Below are 25,570 nucleotides of genomic sequence, written 5' to 3' on the forward strand. Positions count from 1 at the left end.
TTTTCTGTGGCTTCTCAATTTTAGGAATAGTTGAAAGGACCTTCTCCAAAATCTGAAGCCAAAACTCCCATTTTTCTTCTAATAACTTTATGATTTTAATATCTTAACATTTTAGCATTTGCTCTACTTAGAAATTGTCCTGGTGTATGATGGAAAATACGATTCCATCTTTATTTTTTCCAAATGCATCTTTCATGAAACAACACATCTTTTACCTACTGATTTGAGATACATTAGATCATTCCCATATTTTGGGGTCTGTTTCTTTACTTTCTGTTTCATTGGTCAGTCTCACTAGAAATATTCCAGTGCTATACTCTTCCCCTTTTCAGGACTTTATATATTTTCATATGTTTGTGTTAATCTCCCTTCATAACTTCATTCAAAGTATTTCTGAATATTCTAGGTTTCTTCACATAAAGTGTAGAATCAGTAACTAGAGAAGCACACAGGACCCAAAGCAGGCTATTTAAAGGTAGGATAAAAGATGAAATACCTAGGAATAAACTTAGGAAATGCACAAGACCAGTATGAAGAAAATTTTAGAATACTCCTGAAGTGCACAAATGAATTCTTGAGAAATTAGAACAAAACTACCCTTGGATAGAAACAATATTATAATGACATTATAAAGATGTCAGTTTTTCCCTGAAGTAATTTGCAAATTTAATGTAATCCTGATAAAAATACCAACAGAATTTATTCTCGTGTATGTATTGACTAGTACTGTTATAATGCTAAATCTGTGCAGAGAAATAGTAATAAAATAAGGCAATCAAAATCGCTTCAGTGGTTTGAATGAGACTAATAATGTTCTAAGATGACTTTCTTAGACTGAACTTTTAATGCTTTATTATTTAATGCTTTGTTCTAAGAAAAATTAAAAATTTTGTTATATTAAGGAGATGCATGCTAATTCTGCTAGTATCTCTTCAGTTCAGTTCAGTTCAGTCGCTCAGTCTTGTCCGACTCTCTGCGACCCCATGAATCACAGCACGCCAGGCCTCCCTATCCATCACCAACTCCCAGAGTTCACTCAAACTCATGTCCATCGAGTCGGTGATGCCATCCAGCCATCTCATTCTCTGTCATCCCCTTCTCCTCCCGCCCCTAATCCTTCCCAGCATCAGAGTCTTTTCCAGTGAGTCAACTCGTCGCATGAGGTGGCCAAAGGCTTTAGCATCAGTCCTTCCAAAGAATACCCAGGATTGATCTCCTTTAGAATGGACTGGTTGGAACTCCTTGCAGTCCAAGGGACTCTCAAGAGTCTTCTCCAGCACCACAGTTCAAAAGCATCAATTCTTCAGTGAGCCTTCTTCACAGTCCAACTCTCACATCCATACATGACCGTTGGAGAAACCATAGCCTTGACTAGATGGAATGCAGTACTTGGATGCAATCTTAAAAATGACAGAATGATTTCTGCTCGTTTCCAAGGCAAACCATTCAATATTACAGTAATCCAAGCCTATGCCCCAACCAGTAACGCTGAAGAAGCCGAAGTTGAACGGTTCTATGAAGACCTACAAGACCTTTTAGAACTAACACTCCCCCTCCAAAAAAAAAGTATCTCTTAGAGTAGTGCATATGTGCTCCATTCGTTCAATCGTGCTGGATTCTTTGGACTTGTGGCGCACCAGGCTCCTCCGTCCGCGGGATTCTTCAAGCAAGAATACTAGAGTGGGTTGCCATGTCCTCCTCCAGGGATCTTCCCGACCCAGGGATCGAATTCGTGTCTCTTACTTCTACTGTATTATCAGGCAGGTTGTTTACCACTAGCACCACCTGGGAAGCCTTTTAGAGTACTGATTGAATATAAATGTCTCAGTTTTCAGTTTTATTTTCACATTGTCTCAAAAATTGGATAGAATTTGCCAAATGACTAAGTCATACATGACTAATGTAAAATATTAAGTTAGGTACATTATGTTTTATTATAATGTTTAATCACTTTCTCATTCTAATCAATCCTGTGGAGAACAAAAACTCATCAAAGACATAAGACAAAATAACTTGTGCTACCTAAAATAAAATCCATGTACAACATGTTATAGATCTATTTCCCATCTTACCAATTTCTTACTGAAATTTGCTTGCAGAGAGAATGGGAAATTACTCCTATACAGAAGAGCTAATTACTTCAATTTTCATAAAGTAACATATCAAAATTTTGATGTACAACCTAGCTTGGGGAGTGAGCATTTGATAGGTCACTGTTTTAGGTGAAAATTGTAGTCAGAGATCAAGTAAGATGCTTCATGCTGGTTCCCATATTAATTCATGTGCTTAGTGTGTCCTTAGTCGCTCAGTCATGTCCGACTCTTTGCGACCCCAAGGACTGCAGCCAGCCAGGATCCTCTGTCCATGGAGATTCTCTAGGCAAGAATACTGGAGTGGGTTGCCATGCCCTCCTGCAGGGGATCTTCCCAACCCAGGGATCAAACCCAGGTCTCCCACACTGCGGATTCTTTACCAGCTGAGCAACCAGGGAAGTGCATATTAATTCATAGTTACCTTTAGTAAAAATACGAAGCAAAAGATTCATACTCCAACAAACGACAGAAGAACTTTCAGTTCAGTTCAGTTCAGTTCAGTCGCTCAGTCGTGTCCAATTCTTTGCGACCCCATGAATCACAGCATGCCAGGCCTCCCTGCCCATCACCAACTCCCGGAGTTCACTCAAACTCATGTCCATCGAGTCAGTGATGCCATCTAGCCACCTCATTCTCTGTCGTCCCCTTCTCCTCCTGCCCCCAATCCTTCCCAGCATCAGAGTATTTTCCAGTGAGTCAACTGGTAACAGTCCTCTTTTAATTATTACTCAAGATAACATCAGTTTATCTTAATTGATACTAAGGTTGATACTTAATTGCCCTTTTCCTGCCCTGACTTTTTATCATCTGCTGGTAAACTCAAAGTTGCTTCAAGTTCCTCTTTCTCCCCATGTTAAATGGGATGGATAAAGAGGTTGGTTTAGTCAGTTTCTGAGAACACAACATGGTCACTGCTTTTCCCTCACCTAGCTAAGTGGGTCTCCCACTCTAAAGTATTAAGATGATTGACAGTGGTCCAATTACAGCTTTTATTTTCTCAATTAGTATTTTGAAAGGAAATTCTTTACTAGGAATAGCAAGGATGCAAACATTCTCATGAGGAAGAGCAAAATGTTAAGACAAAAATAAGTCTCACCTTTCTTCGCTTCTTTTGTTGTAGGTGAATAACTGCATGCTAATGGACCCTTGTATTAATATATTCTTCTTGTGACATTATCAGTTCCTTTTATGTACTGATAAAAGAAGCATGGACAACTTATAATTTACCAAACTGCCACTCCTCCCAAGCCATTCAGCAGAGATTGTCAAAGGGTTCCCTAATACCACTGCTCTTTGGAAAGCAAGGAAACCACTTTATAGTTTTAGCATAGACTTAAAGAAACAGACAGTCAAGGCTGCAGGATGAAAATACCAAATGCTATTAACATTTCAGATATTCCTGTATCATTATTTGGATTTTATATTAATTCTCAGGTATACAGTCATTTCTTGGAAGAGAGTAGAGCAGAGAAACCAAATGGTTCTAAAATTCACCTGATATGATAAAAATGTGAGACTATGGAAGATTTTCAGAATAATATGAAACAGGATTATACCAATCACACAATGAAATATGAACTTACCATTTCACTCACTGATGAATCCACATTCTTCTACCTTCCTGGTTTATTCCCATCAAGTCTCAGTATAGATAATCTTAAATAAAAATAAACTCTGTTAATTCTTCATTTCTTTCCAGCTACAATTCCATATTTCACTGATCTTTTTTATAGCTAAACTTCTAGAAAGTTTGTTTATACTTACTTAGTTCTTCATATTCTTTCCATCCTTAATAAACTCCAATCTTAACCCTTGTGGTGCTGGAGAAGACTATTGAGAGTCCCTTGGGCTGCAAGGAGATCCAACCAGTCCATTCTAAAGGAGATCAATCCTGGGCATTCATTGGAAGGACTGATGCTAAAGGTGAAACTCTAATACTTTGGCCACCTCATGCGACGGAGTTGACTCACTGGAAAAGACTCTGATGCTGGGAGGGATTGGTGGCGGGAGGAGAAGGGGACGACAGAGAATGAGGTGGCTGGATGGCATCACCGACTCTGTGGACATGAGTTTGAGTGAACTCCGGGAGTTGGTGATGGACAGGGAGGCCTGGCGTGCTGTGATTCATGGGGTCGCAAAGAGTCGGACACGACTGAGCGACTGAACTGAACTGAACCCTTTCCCAGAACTCCATTTTGAGAGTTATTATTTTGCCAGACCATTTAACCTATAGGATGTATTCTTTCCTGCTCCATATCCTAGACCTCTGGGCATTCTGCATACTCGATTTCTCCTTCCATTTATAGCTGTCTCCTCCTCTGTTGCCCTGGTCCCCTGTTTACCTCTCAACTCTCTGTCTTCCTTCTCCAAATTACCTGTTGACAGCTCTTTATTTTAACTTGTGTTCTAAATGTTATGATGACCTGCCACAGTAGGTAGTAGATCTTACACGTGCACCATGTCATTTTCATTGGGGACCCTCTCCCATCCCTGCCAGGCTGTGTTCACACTGGCACTCTATTCACCCACCTTCTCCTTATGTGAAAGTCTCACACACACGCCCCTCCTCCATGCACTTCACCAGTGTCTCCTCTTACCCATCACATCTCACTGAAAGTGAGTGCCTGAATCCACTTTTCTTTGAAAATAAGAACTTCCTTTTATTTTTTTTATCAATCACAACAGCTAATTTATGTTTCATAAAATTTCACACAATTTGGAATTGTCTGTTGTTTATGTACTTGTTTACTAACCATCTATTTTGAAAGTTCCCTAAGGGACAGGGACAGTAATTTATGTGTTTGGATTTTATAATCACTTCATGCATGGCTTCTTGTATACTACTTGACCATGGTAAAGTCCTGGTGCTTAACAGAATGAAAGAGAATACTGTAGCCAAGAAATTAAAAGATGGTTGCTCCTTGAAAGAAAAGCTATGACAAACCTAGAGAGCATATTAAAAAGCAGAAACATCATTTTGCGAACAAAGGTCCATATAGTCAAAGCTATGTTTTTTCCAAATGTACACGTACAAATGTGAGAGTTGGACCATAAAGAAGACTGAGCAGTTAAGAATTGATGCTTTCAAACTGTGGTTTTGGTGGGGACTCTAGAGATTCCCTTAGGCTGCAAAGAGATCCAACCAGTCAATCCTAAAGGAAATCAATCCTGAAATTTCTTTAGAAGGACTGATGCTGAAGCTGAAGCTCCAGTACTTTGGCCACCTAATGTGAAGAGCTGACTCATTGGAAAAGACCCTGATGCTGGGAAAGATTGAAGGTGGGAGGAGAAGGGGACGACAGAGGATGAGATGGTTGGATGGCATCACTGACTTAATGGACATGAGGTTGAGCAAACTCTGGAAGTTGGTAATAGGGAGGTCTGGCATGCTGCAGTCCATGGGGTCAAAAAGAGTCAGAAATGACTGAGCAACTGAACAACAGCATCAGCAAGGAGAATAATAGACCATGGACTCTTCAGAACCTGTTACCTGTAAGGATGTACTATATAATGAGGTGAGGTGAGGTGAAGTCACTCAGTCGTGTCCGACTCTTTGTGACCCCATGGACTGGTAGCCTGGTAGCCTACCAGGCTCCTCCGTCCATGGGATTTTCCAGGCAAGAGTCTGGAATGGGTTGCCATTTCCTTCTCCAGAGGATCCTCCCCACCCAGAGATCGAACCTGGGTCTCCCGCAGTGTAGACAGACATGTTACCATCTGAGCCACCAGTAACACAAATTACCAGTAGTATATAATAAAGTAAGACAAATTAATGGATGTGAGGCAGTAACAATTGGGATTATTCAGGACATTTGGACATAAAGTCGCTTCAAGCAATTCTTTATTGTAATACATACTTCAAAAGATTTAAGCATTAAGCTGGCTTCCTCAATGGCTCACCGTTAAAGAATCTGCCTGCAATTCAGAGTCTCTGGATTGGGAAGATCCCCTGGAGAAGGAAATAGCAAACCATTCCTTTATTCTTGCCTGAGAAATGCCATGGACATGTAGGATGGCAGGCTACAGTCCATGAGGTTTCCAAGGAGTTGGACACGACTTACTGACTAAACAACAACAGTAAAATTCCAAACAATAGGATACAAAATAATACAAAATAAAAAGTAAGTATAGGTCAGGGGTGGTGGCTGTGCTTTGCTGGAGCAGCCATGAAGAGATACCCCATGTCCCAAGATAAGAGAAACCCAAGTAAGACAGTAGGTACTGAGAGAGGGCATCAGAGGGCAGACAGACTGAAATCATAATCACAGAAAATGAGTCGATCTAATCACACGGACCACAGCTTGTCTCAGTGAAACTAAGCCATGCCGTGTGGGGCCAACCAAGATGGATGGGTCATGGTGGAGAGATCTGACAGAATGTGGTCCACTGGAGAAGGGAATGGCAAACCACTTCAGTATTCTTGACTTGAGAACCCCATGAAGAGTATGAAAAGGAAAAAAGATAGGACACTGAAAGATGAAATCCCCAATATGCTACTGGAGATCAGTGGAGAAATAGCTCCGAGAAAAAATGAAGGGATGGAGCCAAAGTAAAAACAGCACCCAGTTGTGGATGTGACTGGTGATAGAAGCAAGGTCCAATGCTGTAAAGAGCAATATTACCTGGGAACCCAGAATGTTAGGTCCATGAATCAAGGCAAATTGGCAGTGGTCAAACAGGAGATGGCAAGAGTGAACATCAACATTCTAGGTATCAGCAAACTAAGATGGACTGGAATGGGTGAATTTAACTCAGATGACCATTATATCTACAACTATGGGCAGGAATCCCTTAGAAGAAATGGAGTAGCCATCATAGTCAACAAAAGAGTCTGAAATGCAACACTTGGATGCAATCTCATAAACGACAGAATGATCTGATTTTTTTCCAAGGCAAACCATTCAATATCACAGTAATCCAAGTCTATACCCTGACCAGTAACACTGAAAAAGCTGAAGTTGAACGGTTCTATGAAGACCTACAAGACCTTTTAGAGCTAACACCCCAAAAAGATGTCCTTTTCTTTATAGGGGACTGGAATGCAAAAGGAGGAAGTCAAGAAACACCTGGAGTAACAGGCAAATTTGGCCTTGGAGCACAGAATGAAGCAGAGCAAAGGCTAATAGAGTTCTGTCGAGAGAATGCACTGGTCATAGCAAACACCCTCTTCCAACAACACAAGAGAAGACTCTACACATGGACATCACCAGATGGTCAACACCGAAATCAGATTGATTATATTCTTTGCAGCCAAAGATGGAGAAGCTCTATACAGTCAGCAAAAAAAAAGCTCCGGTCAGGAGCTGACTGTGGCTCAAATCATGAACTCCTTACTGCCAAATTCAGACTTAAATTGAATAAAGTAGGGAAAACCCCTAGACCATTCAGATATGACCTAAATCAAATCCCTTATAGTTATACGGTGGAAGTGAGAAATAGATTTAAGGGAATAGATCTGATAGACACAGTGCCTGATGAACTATGGACGGAGGTTCATGACATTGTACAGGAGACAGGGATCAAGACCATCCCCAAGAAAAAGAAATGCAAAAAGCAAAATGGCTGTCTGAGAAGGCTTACAAATAGCTGTGAAAAGAAGAGAAGCAAAAAGCAAAGGAGAAAAGGAAAGATATACCCATTTGAATTCAGAGTTCCAAAGAATACCAGGGAGAGATAAGAAAGCCTTCCTCAGTGATCAGTGCAAAGAAATAGAGGAAAGCAACAGAATGGGAATCTCTTCCAGAAAATTAGAGATACCAAGAGAACATTTCACGCAAAGATGGGCTCAATAAAGGACAGAAATGGTATGGACCTAACAGAAGAAAAAGATATTAAGAAGAGGTGGCAAGAATACACAGAAGAACTGTACAGAAAAGATCTTCACGACCCAGATAATCATGATGGTGTTATCACTCACCTAGAGCTAGACATCCTGGAATGACAAGTGGCCCTTAGAAAGCATCACTATGAACCAAGTGAGTGGAGGTGATGGAATTCCAGTTGAGCTATTTCAGATCTTAAAAGATGATGCTGTGAAAGTGCTGCACTCAATATGCCAGCAAATTTGGAAAACTCAGCAGGGGCCACAGGACTGGAAAAGGTCAGTCTTCATTCCAATCCCAAAGAAAGGCAATGCCAAAGAATGCTCAAACTACCACACAATTGCACTCATCTCACACACTAATAAAGTCATGCTCAAAATTCTCCAAGGCAGACTTCAGCAATACGTGAACCGTGAACTTCCAGATGTTCAAGCTGGTTTTAGAAAAGGCAGAGGCACCAGAGATCAAATTGCCAACATTTCCTGGATCATTGAAAAAACAGTCCTGGGTGTTCACTGAAGGACTGATGTTGAAGCTGAAACTCCAATACTTTGGCCACGTCATGCGAAGAGTTGACTCATTGGAAAAGACCCTGATGCTGGGAGGGATTGAAGGCAGGAGGAGAAGGGGAAGACAGAGGATGAGATAGTTAGATAGCATCACCGACTCCATGGACATCAGTTTGAGTGGGCTCTGGAAGTTGGTGATGGAGAAGCCTGGCATGCTGCGGTTCATGGGGTTGCAAAGAGTCGGAAATGACTGAGCAACTAAACTGACTGAACTGACTGATAGGTTGTTGGACGATAATTTCCTACAACTTTGGAAAATAAATTGCTGTCATCCAGCAAAGTCGAACATATTCATACCCTACAAACTGGCAGTTTCACTCCTAGGCATGTATATGGAGATTCTTGACAAGGAATCAGACATTTACAGCAGCACTGTCTTTGCGTGGGAGGAAAACATTAGAACATCATGTCTTCAAGACCAAAATAGGTATGTTACAAATTGTGATATGTTGATATACTAGGATTCTGTGCATCACTGAATTAGAGCTATAGCTCTATAGAGATGTATCTTAGACATATGATGATAAAGAAGACAGTTGCCAAAGAATATATCCATGGTACCGTTTAGCATTGATTTAAAATTGATGCTTTCAAATTCTGTTGCAGAAGAAGACTCTTGAGAGTCCAACAGTAACACCTTTTTGCATAAATGTTTAAAATCTGCCAAAAACTTATTTGGGGATGAATACATGCATGATAAAGGTATTAAGAGATGTGCTGCCTTCCCTAGACCTGGGAATGAGCCTTCCCAGCACCGCGGGACACAATGGCCATGAAATGGTGTCACATGGTCAGATATGTGTCTATGAAGGGACCCTGCTGACTATTTCCCAGATATCCTGAAAAATGATATTATGGGTGTGATTTCAGATTAGATGCTGTGACCTAATGTAAAACTTAATGCTCCTGTAATGCATTTTTGCTTCTGTACTTTGCTTGCTGCTCGTAAAACCAAAGTTACTCCATTTTAAGATAAGGTTGTTTTTAAGTAAAGATTCCTAAAATTGTTTTTGAAAAAAAAAAAAAGAGATGTGCTGCAACTATCAGCACTACATTCAGAGTAATGGTTAGGTCTGAAGAGTAGAGAAAAAACAAGTGCAGTTAGAGAATGGATGCAAGGGCTGCACAAGTACTGATCATGTTTTATTTCAAAAGACAGGTAGGGAGTGTGCAGGTTTTAACTGTATTACTCTTTAAAAAGGTTAGTTGTCTATGGCTGAAATATTACTTTTTTAAAAAAAATTAAGGACTAAAAGTAATGTAGATAAAATGCTACAGGAAAATATGCAAATTTCTGAAAATTGTAAACACTGATACACATGCAGTTCAGTTCAGTCGCTCAGTCGTGTCCGACTCTCCGCGACCCCATGAATCACAGCACGCCAGGCCTCCCTGTCCATCACCAACTCCCGGAGTACACTCAAACTCATGTCCACAGAGTTGGTGATGCCATCCAGCCATCTCATTCTCCGTCGTCCCCTTCTCCTCCCGCCCCCAACCTTTCCCAGCATCAGAGTCTTTTCCAGTGAGTCAACTCGTTGCATGAGGTGGCCAAAGTATTGCAGTTTCAGCTTTAGCATCAGTCCCTCCAATGAACATCCAGGATTGATCTCCTTTAGAATGGACTCGTTGGATCTCCTTGCAGTATAAGGGACTCTCAAGAGTCTTCTCCAACACCACATTTCAAAAGCATCAATTCTTCAGCGATCAGCTTTCTTCACAGTCCAACTCTCACATCCATACACGACCACGGGAAAAACCATTGCCTTGACTAGACGGACCTTGGTTGGCAAAGTAATGTCTCTGCTTTTTAATATACTATCAAGGTTGGTCATAACTTTCCTTCCAAGGAGCAAGCGTCTTTTAATTTCATGGCTGCAATCAGCATCCCCAGTGATTTTGGAGCCCAAAAAAATAAAGTCTGACACTGTTTCCACTGTTTTTCCATCTATTTCCCATGAAGTGATGGGACCAGATGCCATGATCTTTGTTTTCTGAATGTTGAGCTTCAAGCCAACCTTTTCACTCTGCTCTTTCACTTTCATCAAGAGGCTTTTGAGTTCCTCTTCACTTTCTGCCATAAGGGTGGTGTCATCTGCATATCTGAGGTTATTGATATTTCTCCCAGCAATCTTGATTCCAGCTTGTGCTTCTTCAAGCCCAGCGTTACTCATGATGTACTCTGCATAGAAGTTAAATAAGCAAGGTGACAATATACAACCTTGACGTACACCTTTTCCTATTTGGAACCAGTCTGTTATTCCCTGTCCAGTTCTAACTGTTGCTTCCTGACCTGCATAAAGGTTTCTCAAGAGACAGGTCAGGTGGTCTGGGATTCCCATCTCTTTCAGAATGTTCCACAGTTTATTGTGATCCACACAGTCAAAGGCTTTTGCATAGTCAATGAAGCAGAAATAGATGTTTTTCTGGAACTCTCTTGCTTTCTCCATGATCCAGCGGATGTTGGCAATTTGCTCTCTGGTGCCTGTGCCTTTTCTAAAACCTGCTTGAACATCTGGGAGTTCATGGTTTACATACTGCTGAAGCCTGGCTTGGAGAATTTTGAGCATGACTTTACTAGCGTGTGAGATGAGTGCAATTGTGCGGTAGTTTGAGCATTCTTTGGCATTGCCTTTCTTTGGGATTGGAATGAAGACTGACCTCTTCCAGTCCTGTGGCCACTGGTGAGTTTTCCAAATCTGCTGGCATATTGAGTGAAGCACTTTCACAGCATCATCTTTCAAGACTTGAAATAGCTCAACTGGAATTCCATCACCTCCACTCACTTGGTTCATAGTGATGCTTTCTAAGGCCCACTTGACTTCACATTCCAAGATGTCTGGCTCTAGGTCAGTGATCACGTTAGGTGAGGAAATAATTGTGCAAAAAATTCACAAGAAGACTAAACAAGTGAAAAGGTGCTCAAGCTCAATAATAAACAAAGAAATATGAACCTCAGTATTCAAATATCTGTAAACACTGAAGTATCTTCTGCTGCCGTCACATGCTCAACCTTTGCATCTAGTAATTTATTTCTGAGACCCTATTCTCTGAACGTCATCACTAACTTCTGACAATTATTCTCTTTGAATTATGGAATTTTAGGTCTTTTTCTTCCTATTTTACATAATTCTTTAAAAATATTATCACTTTTAATATTTAAAATAATTAAGTAGTGTGCTAATGCCTGTTGATAGTATACTTATAAATCAGCAACATTCCCTAGCTGCTATTGCTTTCTAACCAATTAAGGTCTTTCCAGAAATACATAATATGCAGATGATACCACCCTTATGGCAGAAAGCGAAGAAGAACTAAAAAGTGTGTTGATGAAAGTGAAAGAGAAGAGTGAAAAAGTTGGCTTGAAACTCAACATTCAAAAAACTAAGATGATGGCATCTGGTCCCATCATTTCATGGCAAATACATAGGGAAACAATGGATGGCAAATACATAGGGAAACAATGGAAACAGTGAGAAACTTTATTTTTTGGGCTCCAAAATCAAGGCAGATGGTGACTGCAGCCATGAAATTAAAAGATGTTTGTTCCTTGGAAGAAAAGCTATGATCAATCTAGACAGCATATTAAAAAGCAGAGACATTATTTTGCCGATAAAGGTCTGTCTAGTCAAAGCTATGGTTTTTCCAGTAGTCATGTATGGATGTGAGTTGGACTGTAAAGAAAGCTGAGTACCAAAGAGTTAATGCTTTTGAACTGTGTTGGAGAAAACTCTTGAGAGTCCCTTGGACTGCAAGGAAATCAAATCAGTCAATCCTAAAGGAAATCAGTCCTGAATATTCATTGGAAGGACAGATGCTTAAGCTGAAGCTCCAGTACTTTGGCCACCTGATGTGAAGGACTGACTCATTGGAAACGACCTTCATTCTGAGAAAGATGGAAGGCAGGAGGAGAAGGGATGACAGAGGATGATATGATTGGATGGTATCACCGACTGGATGGACATGAATTTGAGCAAGCTCCAGGAGTTGGTGATGGAGAGGGAAGCCTGGCATGGGGTTGCAAAAAGTCGGACATGAATGAGCAACTAAACTGAACTGAGAAAAACATCTACTTCTTTTTCATTGACTCTGCTAAATCCTTTGACTGTGTGGATCACTACAAACTGTGAAAAATTCTTCAAGGGATGGGAATATCAGACCACCTTACCTGTCTCCTGAGAAATCTGTATGCAGATCAAGAAGCAACAGTTAGAACCAGACATGGAACAACTGACTCAAAATTGGGAATGGAGTACATCAAGGCTATGTATTGTCACCCACTTACTGAACTTCTGTGCAGAGAACATCATGCAAAATGCCAGGCTGGATGACTCACAAGCTGGAATAAAGATTACTGGGAGAAACATCAACAACCTTAGATATGCAGATGCTGCTCCTGCTGCTGCTAAGTCGGTTCAGTCGTGTCCGACTGTATGCGACCCCATAGAGGGAACCCCACCAGGCTCCCCTGTCCCTGGGATTCTCCAGGCAAGAACATTTGAGTGGGTTGCCATTTCCTTCTCCAATGCATGAAAGTGAAAAGTGAAAGTGAAGGCGCTCAGTCGTGTCCAACTCTTCGTGACCCCATGGACTGCAGCTTACCAGGCTCCTCCGTCCCTGGGATTTTCCAGGCAAGAGTACTGGAGTGGGGTGCCATTGCCTCCTCCGATATGCAGATGATACCACTCTAATGGCAGAAAGCAAAGAGGAACTAAAGAGTCTCTTGATGAGGGTGAAAGAGGAGAGTGAAAAACAAATCTTGGCATCCGGTCCCATCACTTCATGGCAAATATATTGGGAGAAAGTGGAACCAGTAACAGATTTTGTTTTCATGGGCTCCAAAGTCACTGGATAGTGACTGCAGTCATGAAATTAAAAGATGCTTGCTCCTTGGAAGAAAATCCATGGCAAACCTAGACAGCATATTAAAAATCAGAGACATCACTTTGCCAACCAAGGTCCGAATAGTCAAAGCTATGACTTTCCAGTAGTCATGTATGGATGTGAGAGTTGGACCATAAAAAAGACTGAGCATGGAGCAATTGATGCTTTCAAATTGTGGTGCTGGAGAAGACTCTTCAGAGTCCCTTGAGCAGCAAGAAGATCAAATCCTAAAGGAAATCATCCCTGAATATTCACTAGAAGGATTGATGCTGAAGCTGAAGTTCCAGTACTATGACTACCTGATTCAAAGAGCCGACTCACTGGAAAAGACCCTGATGCTCGGAAAGATTGAGGGCAAGGAAAGAAGAGGGCGCAGAGGATGAGATGGTTAGATAGCATCACCAACTCAATAGACATGAGTTTGAGCAAACTCCAGAAGATACTGAAGGACAGGGAAACCTGGCATGCTGCGGTTCATGGGGCTGAAAAGAATCAGACACGACTTAGCAAAGCTAACAAATGACATTTAAATACCTTATAATGATTATTTTGTTCTTCAGCAAGCAACTCGATTTTAAAATAATGATCATATTTGTACATAAATTTATAGTTTTTTTGTTTTCTCTTTAGGAAAAAAAAGAAAGGAAGGAAAGAATTGAACGAAAACAAAAGAAACGCCATCCCTTTCTTGAAAATGAGACACTTCCTCCATGGAGCCCTCCAAGTAGAATTGTGTTCTCAAAAGTGTTTTGATAATTCTGAAAACTAAGATCATGGCACCTGGCCCCATCACTTCATGGCAAATAGATGGGGAAACAATGGAAACAGTGACAGACTTTATTTTGGGGGGCTCCAAAATCACTGCAGATGGTGACTGCAGCCATGAAATTAAAAGACGCTTGCTCCTTGGAAGAAAAGCTTTGACCAACCTAGACAGTATAAAGTAGAGACATTACTTTGTCAACAAAGGTCTGTCTAGTCTAAGTTATGGGTTTTCCAGTAGTCATGTAGAGATGTGAGAGTCAGACTATAAAGAAAGCTGAGCGCCAAAGAATTGCTTTTGAACTGTGGTATTGGAGAAGACTCTTGAGAGTCCCTTGAACAGCAAGTAGATCCAACCAGTCCATCCTAAAGGAAATCAGTCCTGAATATTCATTGGAATGCCTGATGCTAAAGCTGAAACTCCAATACTTTGGCCATCTGATGCAAAGAACTCTCATTTGAAAAGACCCAGATGCTGGGAAAGATTGAAGGCAAGAGGAGAAGGGGACGACAGAGGATGAGTTGGTAGGATGGCATCACCAACTCAATGGACATGAGTTTGAGTAAACTCCGGGAATTAGTGATGGACTGACAGGCCTGGGATGCTGCACTCCATGGGGTGGCAAAGATTCAGAGACTCTGACTGAGCGACTGAACTGATTCTTGCCTTATTTAGTCATTTATCAGTTCAACAATTTTAGCCAAACTAACTTTAAAACTATTTATTCAGTTATTTATAGTTAGAAGAGTCTGTTTTAATTAATGCTGATCATTTCTGCTGACAATGAAAAAGATGCTTTGGAGTTTAATATGTGAAAGCAGTGAAGGCATTTTTATCTCTAAATGTGTGTGTACTTGCAGACTCAGTCGCATCTGACTGATCTTTTGCAACCCCGTGGGCTGTATCCCGCCAGGTTCCTCTGTTCATGGGATTTTCCAGGCAAGAGTACTGGACTGGGTTGTCATTTCCTTCTCCAGGGGATCTTCTTCTCTTGTGTCTCCTGCATTGGCAGGCAGATTACTATTGTGCCATCTGGTAAATTGCCAAAAATGAAGAGCTAATAATCATATTGCTTTTAACCATTGAAATATACAACCCTTTAACATGTCCTGATAATTCTTATATTCTGATGATCCATGATGACTTGCACTAACCTGTGCATGTTATTTAGGTGTTTATTCCCCAATATCAAAAGAAAATCATCTAGTACCTTAATCATAGAAATAATTAAATTTCTGAATTATTGCACATCTAGATTCAGGTTATAAAATGAATGATTACTACGAAGTATACATATACTATTTCTTCTAAAACTAACCTTTAGCTCAAAGTAGTTGCATTTACACTGTACAACTTAGAATTTTGGTCAGCTGAGGCAGTAGTTCAGTAGAATCATTCAAATCATCGAGGCATTTTATTTAAGAATGTTGCCTCGTGTTTTAATATGAGTGTACTTTATCTGTTCCTGCTAAAATGACAATCATAAACACTTTATAATGAGCAGGCCTCTAAAATATCTATTCCTAAATTTTATCTCAGTTTATTATTTCATTGATATCAAAAGATGTCCATTTCATATTAGTGGTATACATTAGTTATGGAAATTTCACAAGAGTCCAGGATCACTATTACTATTATTTTCTAGACTAAAGCCATAAAAAATAATAGACAATTTTTGTCCTCTTAGCTAATCCAGAGTCATATAACTTATATTTAGAAGAAATTATGAAAAGATAATTTGTAGAAAATGTCCAAAGAATGTATTTATTTGATCCCTGCATATCCTCATTTATCAGACTCATACTTGTCATCTAGTTTATCACAAACCAAGTGTATGCTCTGAGCTGAAATGCTACTTTAACCAGTGAGGCAATGCAGTAATAGATGAGAGTAAAGTTACTCTTTATTAAACATCTGTTATATACTCTCTACTAGGTCTTTACAAGTATTATATTTTTGTCTTTACAACAGCTATTCAGAGTATGTGTTATCTTCATTTTGCAGATAAAAGTACTGAGAATCAGAGAAATCAAACAATCAAAAACGAAAAAAGGAATTCATAATATTTAAAGAGTTAATTCAGATGCCCATGTCTATTAATTGAATGTCAGAACACCCAGTGGGTTATGAAACTTAGACTTTGAGACAGTTAGTCAGGAGATTTCACACTCTGAAGATTAGCCTGCTTTCTGCAGTGGATGTGCAAAGTAGGAAAAATGTCATGGATATCTCTGTAAGATCACATCAGTGCTACAAATTTTAAAAAATTCATAAATAAAATTAAGTATTGTCTTGAATTAGCTATTTAAAGCTTAAAAGATATTTGCAAATTCAATGGGGGTAAAGAAAAGTAGAAAATACATATCACTATGTATGTGATAGATTTCACATCAAATATTTTCTTAAGCATCCTGACCATTTTCTTCTAATTTATCATGCTTAGTGAATTAACTGATATCACATCATAGTTAATTAACAAAGCATAAGGAAAAGGTTAATAAGTAAGTGTTCATTGTTTTCATTTACATCTTATGCTGAGCCGTGTGTTTCCCCACCACATGTTTGTGACAAGATTAACATGGATGGGGCTGATAATGGTAAGTTAACATTGCACATGACTGATGTACAAGAATAAATCTCTGCTTCCCTGGACAGTCTACTTGTAGCACTAAAAAGAAAATATAGAGGTGACCTGTATTTGGGACCTTCTAAAAAGAAATCTAAATAGTAATTCCACAGCATTCTTGTGAGGTAAATGAAAAGGGAAATTGAGGTGTTTGCAAAAACCCAACAAGTCATTTCCCTCAAAAAGAATTTTCATCTTACTATGCTAAATAAAACATTATTTCCTTTTTACAGCAAGCTGTACTGATTAAATGGTCTAACAGAATGAAATAACCTCTTCTCCTGTAGCAGAAATAAAGCTGAGTTCTGGCAGCTGAGTGAATTTAGTTTTTGAGGTCCTAAGAGAAGAATCAAGCCTGGTAATATTCTCCAGAAGATGTTTATCTATTTAAGGCAAATGATTTTCCTGTATTTCTTTTAAACTGATGAGATGTCAATATAATTAACATGTATTAAGTTTTTCTTAAAATATGTGTGAGCTCAATCATGTCCAACTCTTTGCAACCCCAGGAGACTGCCAAACTCCTCTGTCCATGGTATTTTCCAGGCAAGAATACTGGAGTGGGTTAACATTTACTTCTCCTCCAGGTGATCTTCCCAACCCAGAGACTGAACTGTTTCTCTCCTGTGTCTCCTGCCTTGGCAGGTGGATTCTTTACCACTGCACCACCCGGGAATATGAGGGAATATTAATTCGAATTAAAAACACTAAAATCCTACAGATTTTCAGATTAAACTTCTACTTTTGTAAACTGTATTGAGTACTTGAAAAATGCTGACACTTCAAAGTAAATAGCAATTTAATGAATATTTTAAAACATTACTGAGAACAATTTCCCTAGAAATTTTAATAATACTAAAAAATAAAATTTTATTCAGAACTGAAGTTTCATAATAACCAAGAAAACTGTGCTAAGTCACTCAGTTGTGTCTGACTCTTTGCGACCCTATGACTGTAGCCCACCAGGCTCCTCTGTCCATGGGATTCTCCAGGCAAGAATACTGGAGTGGGTTGCCATTTCCTTCTCCAGGGGATCTTCCTGACCCAGGGGGTTGAATCCAAGTCTCCTATGTCTCCTTCATTGGCAAGCAGGTTCTTTACCACTAACACCACCATTTTATTCAAAATCAAAGTTCATAATAACCAAAAAATTAGTGTTACATAAATAAAAAGAAATGATATGGCATTTTAAATCAGTAAGAGGTTAAAATTTTCTTAATGTAAGAAAATAAGAACTAGGGCTTCACTGGTGGCTCAGTGGTAAAGAATTAGCCTGCCAGAAGAGCAGACACAGGTTTTATACTCATTCCAGGAAGATCCCACATACCTCAGAACAACAAAACCTGTGCCCAACAACTCTTGAGCCTGTGTTCTAGGGCCCTGGAACTGCAACTACTGAGCCCATATACTGCAACTATGGACATCAGTACAACCTAAAACCTGTGCTCTGCAACAGGAGAGGCCACTGCAATGAGAAGCCCAGGCACCACAGCTAGAGAGAGGAGCCCCACTCCCTGCAACTATTGACAGAGAAAGGTCCATGAGGCAATGAAGACCCAGCACAGCCAAAAATAAATAAAATTATAAACGAAAGGAAAGTAAGAGTTGTTCAGGGATAACAGTATTCCAATGGTTTGCATTGTACCACATTTTGAAAATGTGAGTAGTTCATTTACTCTTTTAAATAGTACTGAAACTGATGTTTTTTACTGTTGCCAAAGCAGTAGCTGTTAGTTAATTGTCCAAAGTTTGGTACCATAGAGTGATATAACTATGCATCTGAAAGAGATTTTAATAATTTAATAAACCTGGCCCAAATTCTTATTTCTAAGTTAAAGAGACTGATTTCCAAAGCCTTGCACTTGCCTGTTCTCACACAAAGGACCATAAGAAATCTGGAGTTATAACTCAGGCATCAGGTTTCCCAGCTGTAGATTGTCCACCATCCTGCAGTTTTGATACTCTGCCATTATTAATGTCATTGATTTTCATACTCTCAGATGTGTCCTTGCTCTTCCATAGCCTTCTCCATAACCTCAGGTCAGAGTGTTTGTGCACCTACATTCTCATGGAAATGTGGGGAAGTACTGTAGTTTTCAAAATTCTGAAACTTGGGCTAAGACACAGTAGAGAAAAGGAATTTTACAAAATAGGAGAAATTGATGTTTCTCAAAATCGTTCCCAAGAATAAACTAATACAAAAAAACTCACTGTCCTGATTTAATTTTGACTCTGCTTCCAATAATGCTCTATTAAAAAATATTTAAACCCACATGCTTCCATTCTATGCAAAGCAAAGATACTATCAATTATCCTGCTTCCTGGATACAGTGGCTACCAGAAATAAAGAATGCTATGTAACATTTAACTGGAGACTTCTCTGAATTCTTTTTATGTTAAAATTTCATTTTATTTGGTTATTTTGAAGTATATATATTACCTGTAGTTGTATAATGTTGACTTGAGTGAACTAAACTCTTCCCAACTGTGGTGTTGGAGAGGACTCTTGAGAGTCCCTTGGACTGCAAGGAGATCCAACCAGTCCATTCTAAAGGAGATCTGTCCTGGGTGTTCATTGGAAGGACTGATGCTAAAGCTGAAACTCCAATACTTTGGCCATCTCATGCGAAGAGTTGACTCACTGGAAAAGACTCTGATGCTGGGAGGGATTGGGGGCAGGAAGTGAAGGGGACGACAGAGAATGAGATGGCTGGATGGCATCACTGACTCGATGGACATGAGTCTGAGTGAACTCCGTGAGTTAGTGATAGGGAGGCCTGGCGTGCTGTGATTTATGGGGTCGCAAAGAGTTGGACACGACTGAGCAACTGAACTGAAAGGATGTTTTAAGAATTATATTAGGACATGTATTTAATGTCTGCTTTTTAGTAGCATAATTTCATATGCATTAAAAGTGAATCATTCAACATGTATTTTATTGGGTGATATTTACTGAGTTCAAGTTTCATTTCATAATCATAGGAAATATGGTATGAGTTTTATTTGTGGGCTAAAGGGCTAAAAATAAGACCTGGAACTGACTGTGGCTCAGATCACCAGTTCCTTACTGCAAAATTCAGGCTTAAATTGAAGAAAATACGGAAAAGCACTAGGCCATTCAAGTATGACCTAAATCAAATCCTTTATGATTATACAGTGGAGGTGATGAATAGATGCAAAGGATTAGATCTGGTAGACAGAGTGCCTGAAGAACTATCGGTGGACATTTATAACATGTTCAGGAGCCAGTGATCAAAACCATTCCAAAGAAAATTGCAAGAAATCAAAGTGGTTCTCTGAGAAGGGTTTACAAATAATTGAGGAAAGAAGAGAAGCAAAAGGCAATGGCGAAAGAAAAGGATATGCCTAACTGAATGCAGAGTTCCAGAAAATAGCAAGGGGAGATAAGAAGGCCTTCTTAAGTAAACAATGCAAAGAAATAGAGGAAAACAAAAGAATGAAAAGACTAGAGATCTATTCAAGAAAACTGGAAATAGAAAAGGAGCATTTCATGCAAGGATAGGGGTCATAAAGGACAGAAATGGTAAGCACCTGACAGAAGGAGAAGAAATTAAAAGGTGGAAGAATACAAGGAAGAACTACACAAGAAAGGTCCTAATGACCCGCATAACCAGTGGTCACTCACCTAGAGCCAGACATCCTGGAGTGTGAAGTCAGGTGGGCCTTAGAAAGCATCACTATGAACAAAGCTAGTGGAGGTGATGGAATTCCAGCTGAGATATTTCGAATCCTAAAAGATGATTTTCTTAAAGTGCTGCACAAAATATGTCAGCAAATTTGGAAAATTCAACAGTGGCCATAGGACTGGAAATAGTTTTCATTCCAATCCTAAAGAAAGGCAGTGCCAAAGAATGCTCAAAGTACCATACAATTGTGCTAATTTTACATGCTAGGAAGGTTATGCTCAAAATCCTTCAACCCAGGCTTCATCAGTATATGAACTGAGAACATCCAGATAGTACAAGCAGGGATTTTGAAGAAGCAGAGGAACCAGTGGTAAAATTGCCAACATTCATTGGATCATGGAGAAAGCAAGGGAGTTCCAGAAAACTATCTGATTCATTGACTACTCTAAAGCCTTTGACTGTATAGATCACAACAAATTGTGGAAAATTCTTAAAGAGATCGAAGTCCCAGACCACTTTACCTATCCTGAGCTGTGTGCAGTCTAGAAGCAACAGAACTGGACATGGGACAACTGACTGGTTCCAAGTTGGGAAAGGAAGGTGTCAAAGCTACACATTGTCACCCTTCTTATTTAACTTATATTCAGAGTACATCATGTAGAATACTGGGCTGGATGGACCACAAGATGGAAATCAGGATTGCTAGGAGAAATATCAATAACCTCAGATCTAACACCACTCTAATACCAGAAAGTGGAGAGGAACTAAAATGACTATTGATGAGGATTCAGAGAGGAGAATGAAAAAGCTGGCTTAAAACTCAACTTTCAAAAATTCTGAATATTCATTGGAAGGACCAGTGTTGAAGCTGAAGCTCCAATACTTTGGCCATCTGGTTCAAAGTTCTGACTCACTGGAAAAGACTCTAGGAAAGACTGAAGGCAAAAGCAGAAGGGGACGTCAGAGAATAAGATGACTAGAGAGCATCACTGACTCAATGGCCATGAGTCAAACTCAGGGAGATACTGAAGCACAGATGAGCCTGGTGTGCTGCAGCCCATGGGGTCACAAGGCGTCGTACATGACTTAGCAACTGAACAACAACAATGGAAGGTGAAATAATCATGTGTGCATGAAGCAACTAAATCGCTTCAGTCACGGTCCACTCTTTGCAACGTTATGGACTGTAGCCAGCTCCTCTGTCCACAGAGTCTCCAGGCAGGAAGCCCTTCTCCAGGTGATCTTTCCAACCCAGGGATCAAACCCATGTCTCCTTGGCTCCTGCATTGCAGGCAGATTCTTTACCACTGAGCCACTGGGGAAGCCCCTGAAATAATCATATTTGTTGATAAAACTTTATTTAAAAGGACTGAAATTTTAGACATAAAGCTTTTTATTACTTAAAATACTACAGAGATTACAAAGGTAATGTAAGTATATAATTATTACATAACTATAAAATGCACATAGCAAAAATCACCCACACTCCATTTCCCAAAGATAATCATAGTTAACATATTGTATTTCTTCCAGTTTTTATTTTCTAAAGCATTTTCCCACACATAAAATTAAGCCGAGAGTGAATAAAGAAGAGGTACAGTCCCTCTCTGTTTTTCTGTACTTCTGTCTCTACCATGCTGCTATATGTCTGTATACATGTGTGTATACATATATATTTATATAATATATAAAATACAATACATGCACATACATGAATATATTCACACTTACACATTCTTATTCTTTAAAAATTACATCAGTCTGCATATGTGGTAACCAGATTTTAAAATATCAGAACATCCAGCAGGTTATGGAACTTAGGATTTGAGACAGTTAATCAGGTTTCATGCTCTGAGAATTAACCTTCTTGCTGCAGTACATGTACAATATGAGAAAAATGTTATGGATCACTTTGTAAGATCACATCAGTGCTACAGATAAAGAAATTTCATTGTTGTCATTTAGTGGCTCAGTCTGTATGACTCTGCAACCCCGTGGACTCCAGCACACCAGGCTTCCCTGTCCTTCACTATCTCCCAGAGTTTGCTCATGTCCATTGAGTCAGTGATGCTATCTAACCATATCATCCTCTGCTGTCCCCTTCTCTTGCCCTTAGTCTTTCCCAGTATCAGAGTCTTTTGAAATGAGTTGGCTGTTTGTATCAGGTGGCGAAAGTATTGGAGCTTCAGCATCAGTCAGTCCAATGAATATTCAGGGTTGATTTCTTTTAGGGTGGACTGGTTTGATCTCCTTGCTGTTTTGGGAGGTAGAAAAATAGACTTTTCTAGTGCACTAAGTATGAGATATGAAGGATGGAGAAAAATCAACAATAACTTCAAGATTTCATCATAGCCTGGGCCAGTGTATGGAAGGTGATGCCTTTTATTCAGATAAGTGTGAAGGTGAAAGATTTTGGAATGTGAGGAATGGTGGATGATAGATTTGAGAGAACTGGTTCCAGACCTCTCAGAATCTAGTGAAGAGATAGGAGAAGGAGATGCTGATTGATCTGAGTATATGTCTGATCCTGCTTGCTCCTTGACTGACACATACCATACAAAACCCCACAACAGTCTTATGCACGGGGCACTTCAAGCCTGAGCTATGATCTGTACCAGGAAGCAGTCATGTCCCAGGACAACCTATACATGACTTAAGCCCAACCACAAGTCCAGTCCCCACTTCCCTTGCTGTTTGGTGAGTATTTTCTGCCTACTCCCATCATATTTAGTAGGGGCTACTTCAGTATATGTGAAAGTGTTACTCAGTTGTATCTGACTCTTTGCAACCCTATGGACTATACACTGCCAGGCTTCTCTGTCCATGGAATTCTTCAAGCAAGAATGCTGGCGTGGGTAACCATTCCCTTCTCCAAGGGATCTTCCCAACCCAGGGACTGAACCCAGTCTCCCACCTTGCAAGCAGATTCTTTACCATCTCAACCACAAGGGAAGCCCTAGGAAGACACAGCCATATGGTAATTGCATCTGGACCACTACACTGACCAGGCTACAATACATTTTCTTTACTCTCCAGTTACAGTGTGCAGGCTTCTCATTGAAGTGGCTTCTCTTGTAGAGCATGTGTTCTAGGTGTGCAAGCTTCATCAGTTGCGGCACGTGGGATTAGTTGCACTGTGGCATGTGGGATCTTCCCGGACCAGGGCTAGAATCAGTGTCCCCTGCATTGGCAGGTGGATTCTTAACCACTAGACTATGAGGAGAGCCCTTTTTTTAAATTCTTGAGTAACTGCCATGGTGCTTTCTACAGTGGCTGCACCATTTTCTATCCCCATCAACAAGGGGTCCAATTTGTTCATATCTTTGCCAACATTTGTTATTTTCTGTGTTTTTGAGAGTAGTCATCCTACTGGGTACGACAGAGATTGAGATGATTGGATGACAAAACCAACTTGATGGACATGAGTCTGATCAAGCTCCAGGAGACAGTGATAGAGAGGGAAGCCTGGCAGTCCATGGGATCGCAAAGACTTGGACACGACTGAGCTACTGAACAACAACAAAATTTGTTCATTTTTTTAAATTAATAATTGTTGTTGCCTTTGTCTTTGTTGTCATACCAGGGAATCATGGTCAAGTCTAATGTCCTGAAGTTTTTGTTCTAAATAAGAAGCTCAATTTACTGAAAGATAGGGAAAGAACTTGTATAAGGACTTTGAAACATTAATAAGATTTATCCTCAGGTTTCCAAGGAGCTAGACAAATGGAGGTTTAGGGAAGGAAGAAGTAAGCTAAACTCACTTGAAGGCTTCCTTCTCTTGTTCATTTGTAAAACCACCGTGTTGTTTGAAACACCGCCATGAGATTTCCGAGACCAGTGATGCTGGTGCTGGGCTTCATCAGAGGAACACAGAACGACTACAGACCTTGCCCATGTCCCCACTGGGGAGGAATTTAATCAGGGCACCAGGGCTCACAGACTCCAGGGAATCCGGCCCTCAGCACTGGTCTCCTTTCTTCCAGCCAGCTTCAGGTTAGAGGCCCAGGTACCCCCATCCTGGCTCCAACCTTCAGGGCCTGGATTCTGGGACAGTGTAAGGGTCTTGCTTACCCTTACACTCCTTTATCTGCCTGGGGGTTAGAATATCCAAAAAGCTGCAACTAACTGATCATGGAGGGCTGAGTGCTTGCAGCAGGTATGGGTGGAAAGATGCGGTGTGAGTTCCTATGTCAGCCAGGCCTTTCCAAGGTGAAGATTTGTGCATTTTTTCCTGGGCAGTCAACTCCACATGTCATCCTCCCAGGAAGCCCAGATCCATGATTATGAAGGCAGAGCCTTCCCCTTGCTTAACTATAACTTCTCACTCCCACAGTGAGGAGACTGTGCAACTTATGGCTGTATCTTGTTTTGCTTATTTGTTTACCTGTTGACACACATTTAAATCCTTTCTACACTGGGCTATGGTGATCAGCGCTGCTATGAATACTAGTGTACAAGTTTTGTTTGAATGCCTGTTTTCCATTCTTTGAGTATATATAAGACAGGAGTTGCTGAACCGCATTTGTTGTTGTTGTTCAGTCGCTAAGTCATGACTGACTCTTTGTGACCCCATAGACTACAACAGGCTTTTCTGTCCTTCACTGTCTCCTGAAGATTGTTCACAATCATGTCCGCTGAGTCAATGATGCTATCTAATCATATCCTCTTCTGCAGCTCACTTCTCCTTTTGTGTTCAATCTTTCCCAGCATCAGGGTCTTTTTCAATGAGTCAGCTCTGCATCAGGTAAACAAAAATATTGGAGTTTGAGCTTCAGCATCAGTCCTTCCAATGAATATTCAGGACTGATTTCCTTTAGGATTGACTGCTTTCATCTCCTTGTAGTGCAAGTGACTCTCAAGAGTCTTCTCCAACACCACAGTTCAAAAGCATCAGTTATTCAGCACTCAGCTTTCTTTATGGTACAACTCTCACATCTGTATATGACAACTGGGAAAAGCTCTGACTATATGGACTTTTGTTGGCACAGTGAAGTCTCTGCTTTTTAATACCCTGTTTAGCTTTGCCATAGCTTTCCTTCCAAGGAGCAAGTGTCTTTTAATTTCATGACTTCAATACCATTCACAGTGATTTTGGAGCCCAAGAAAATATAATCTATTATTGTTTCCACTCTTTCCCCATCTATTTATCATCACGTGATGAGACTG

General features: G+C 40.1%; 1 protein-coding gene across 3 annotated transcripts in view; it reads left to right on the forward strand.

Moving 5' to 3' along the window:
• The window catches only part of MAP9 (microtubule associated protein 9), a 49,453-nt gene extending 29,540 nt beyond the window's left edge, over positions 1–19,913 (forward strand). For all 3 annotated transcript variants that reach the window (XM_055405136.2, XM_055405137.2, XM_088827904.1), the window contains exon 14: positions 13,999–19,913. In XM_055405136.2, coding sequence (XP_055261111.2) covers positions 13,999–14,121 — 123 coding nt within the window. In that variant the 3' untranslated portion in view covers positions 14,122–19,913. The remainder of the gene's footprint in view (positions 1–13,998) is intronic.
• The last annotated feature ends 5,657 nt before the right edge of the window (positions 19,914–25,570 follow it).

Source organism: Moschus berezovskii, chromosome 19, assembly GCF_049115385.1.
Source record: "Moschus berezovskii isolate FMDL1 chromosome 19, NW_MosBer_1.0, whole genome shotgun sequence".
Lineage (NCBI taxonomy): Eukaryota > Metazoa > Chordata > Mammalia > Artiodactyla > Moschidae > Moschus > Moschus berezovskii.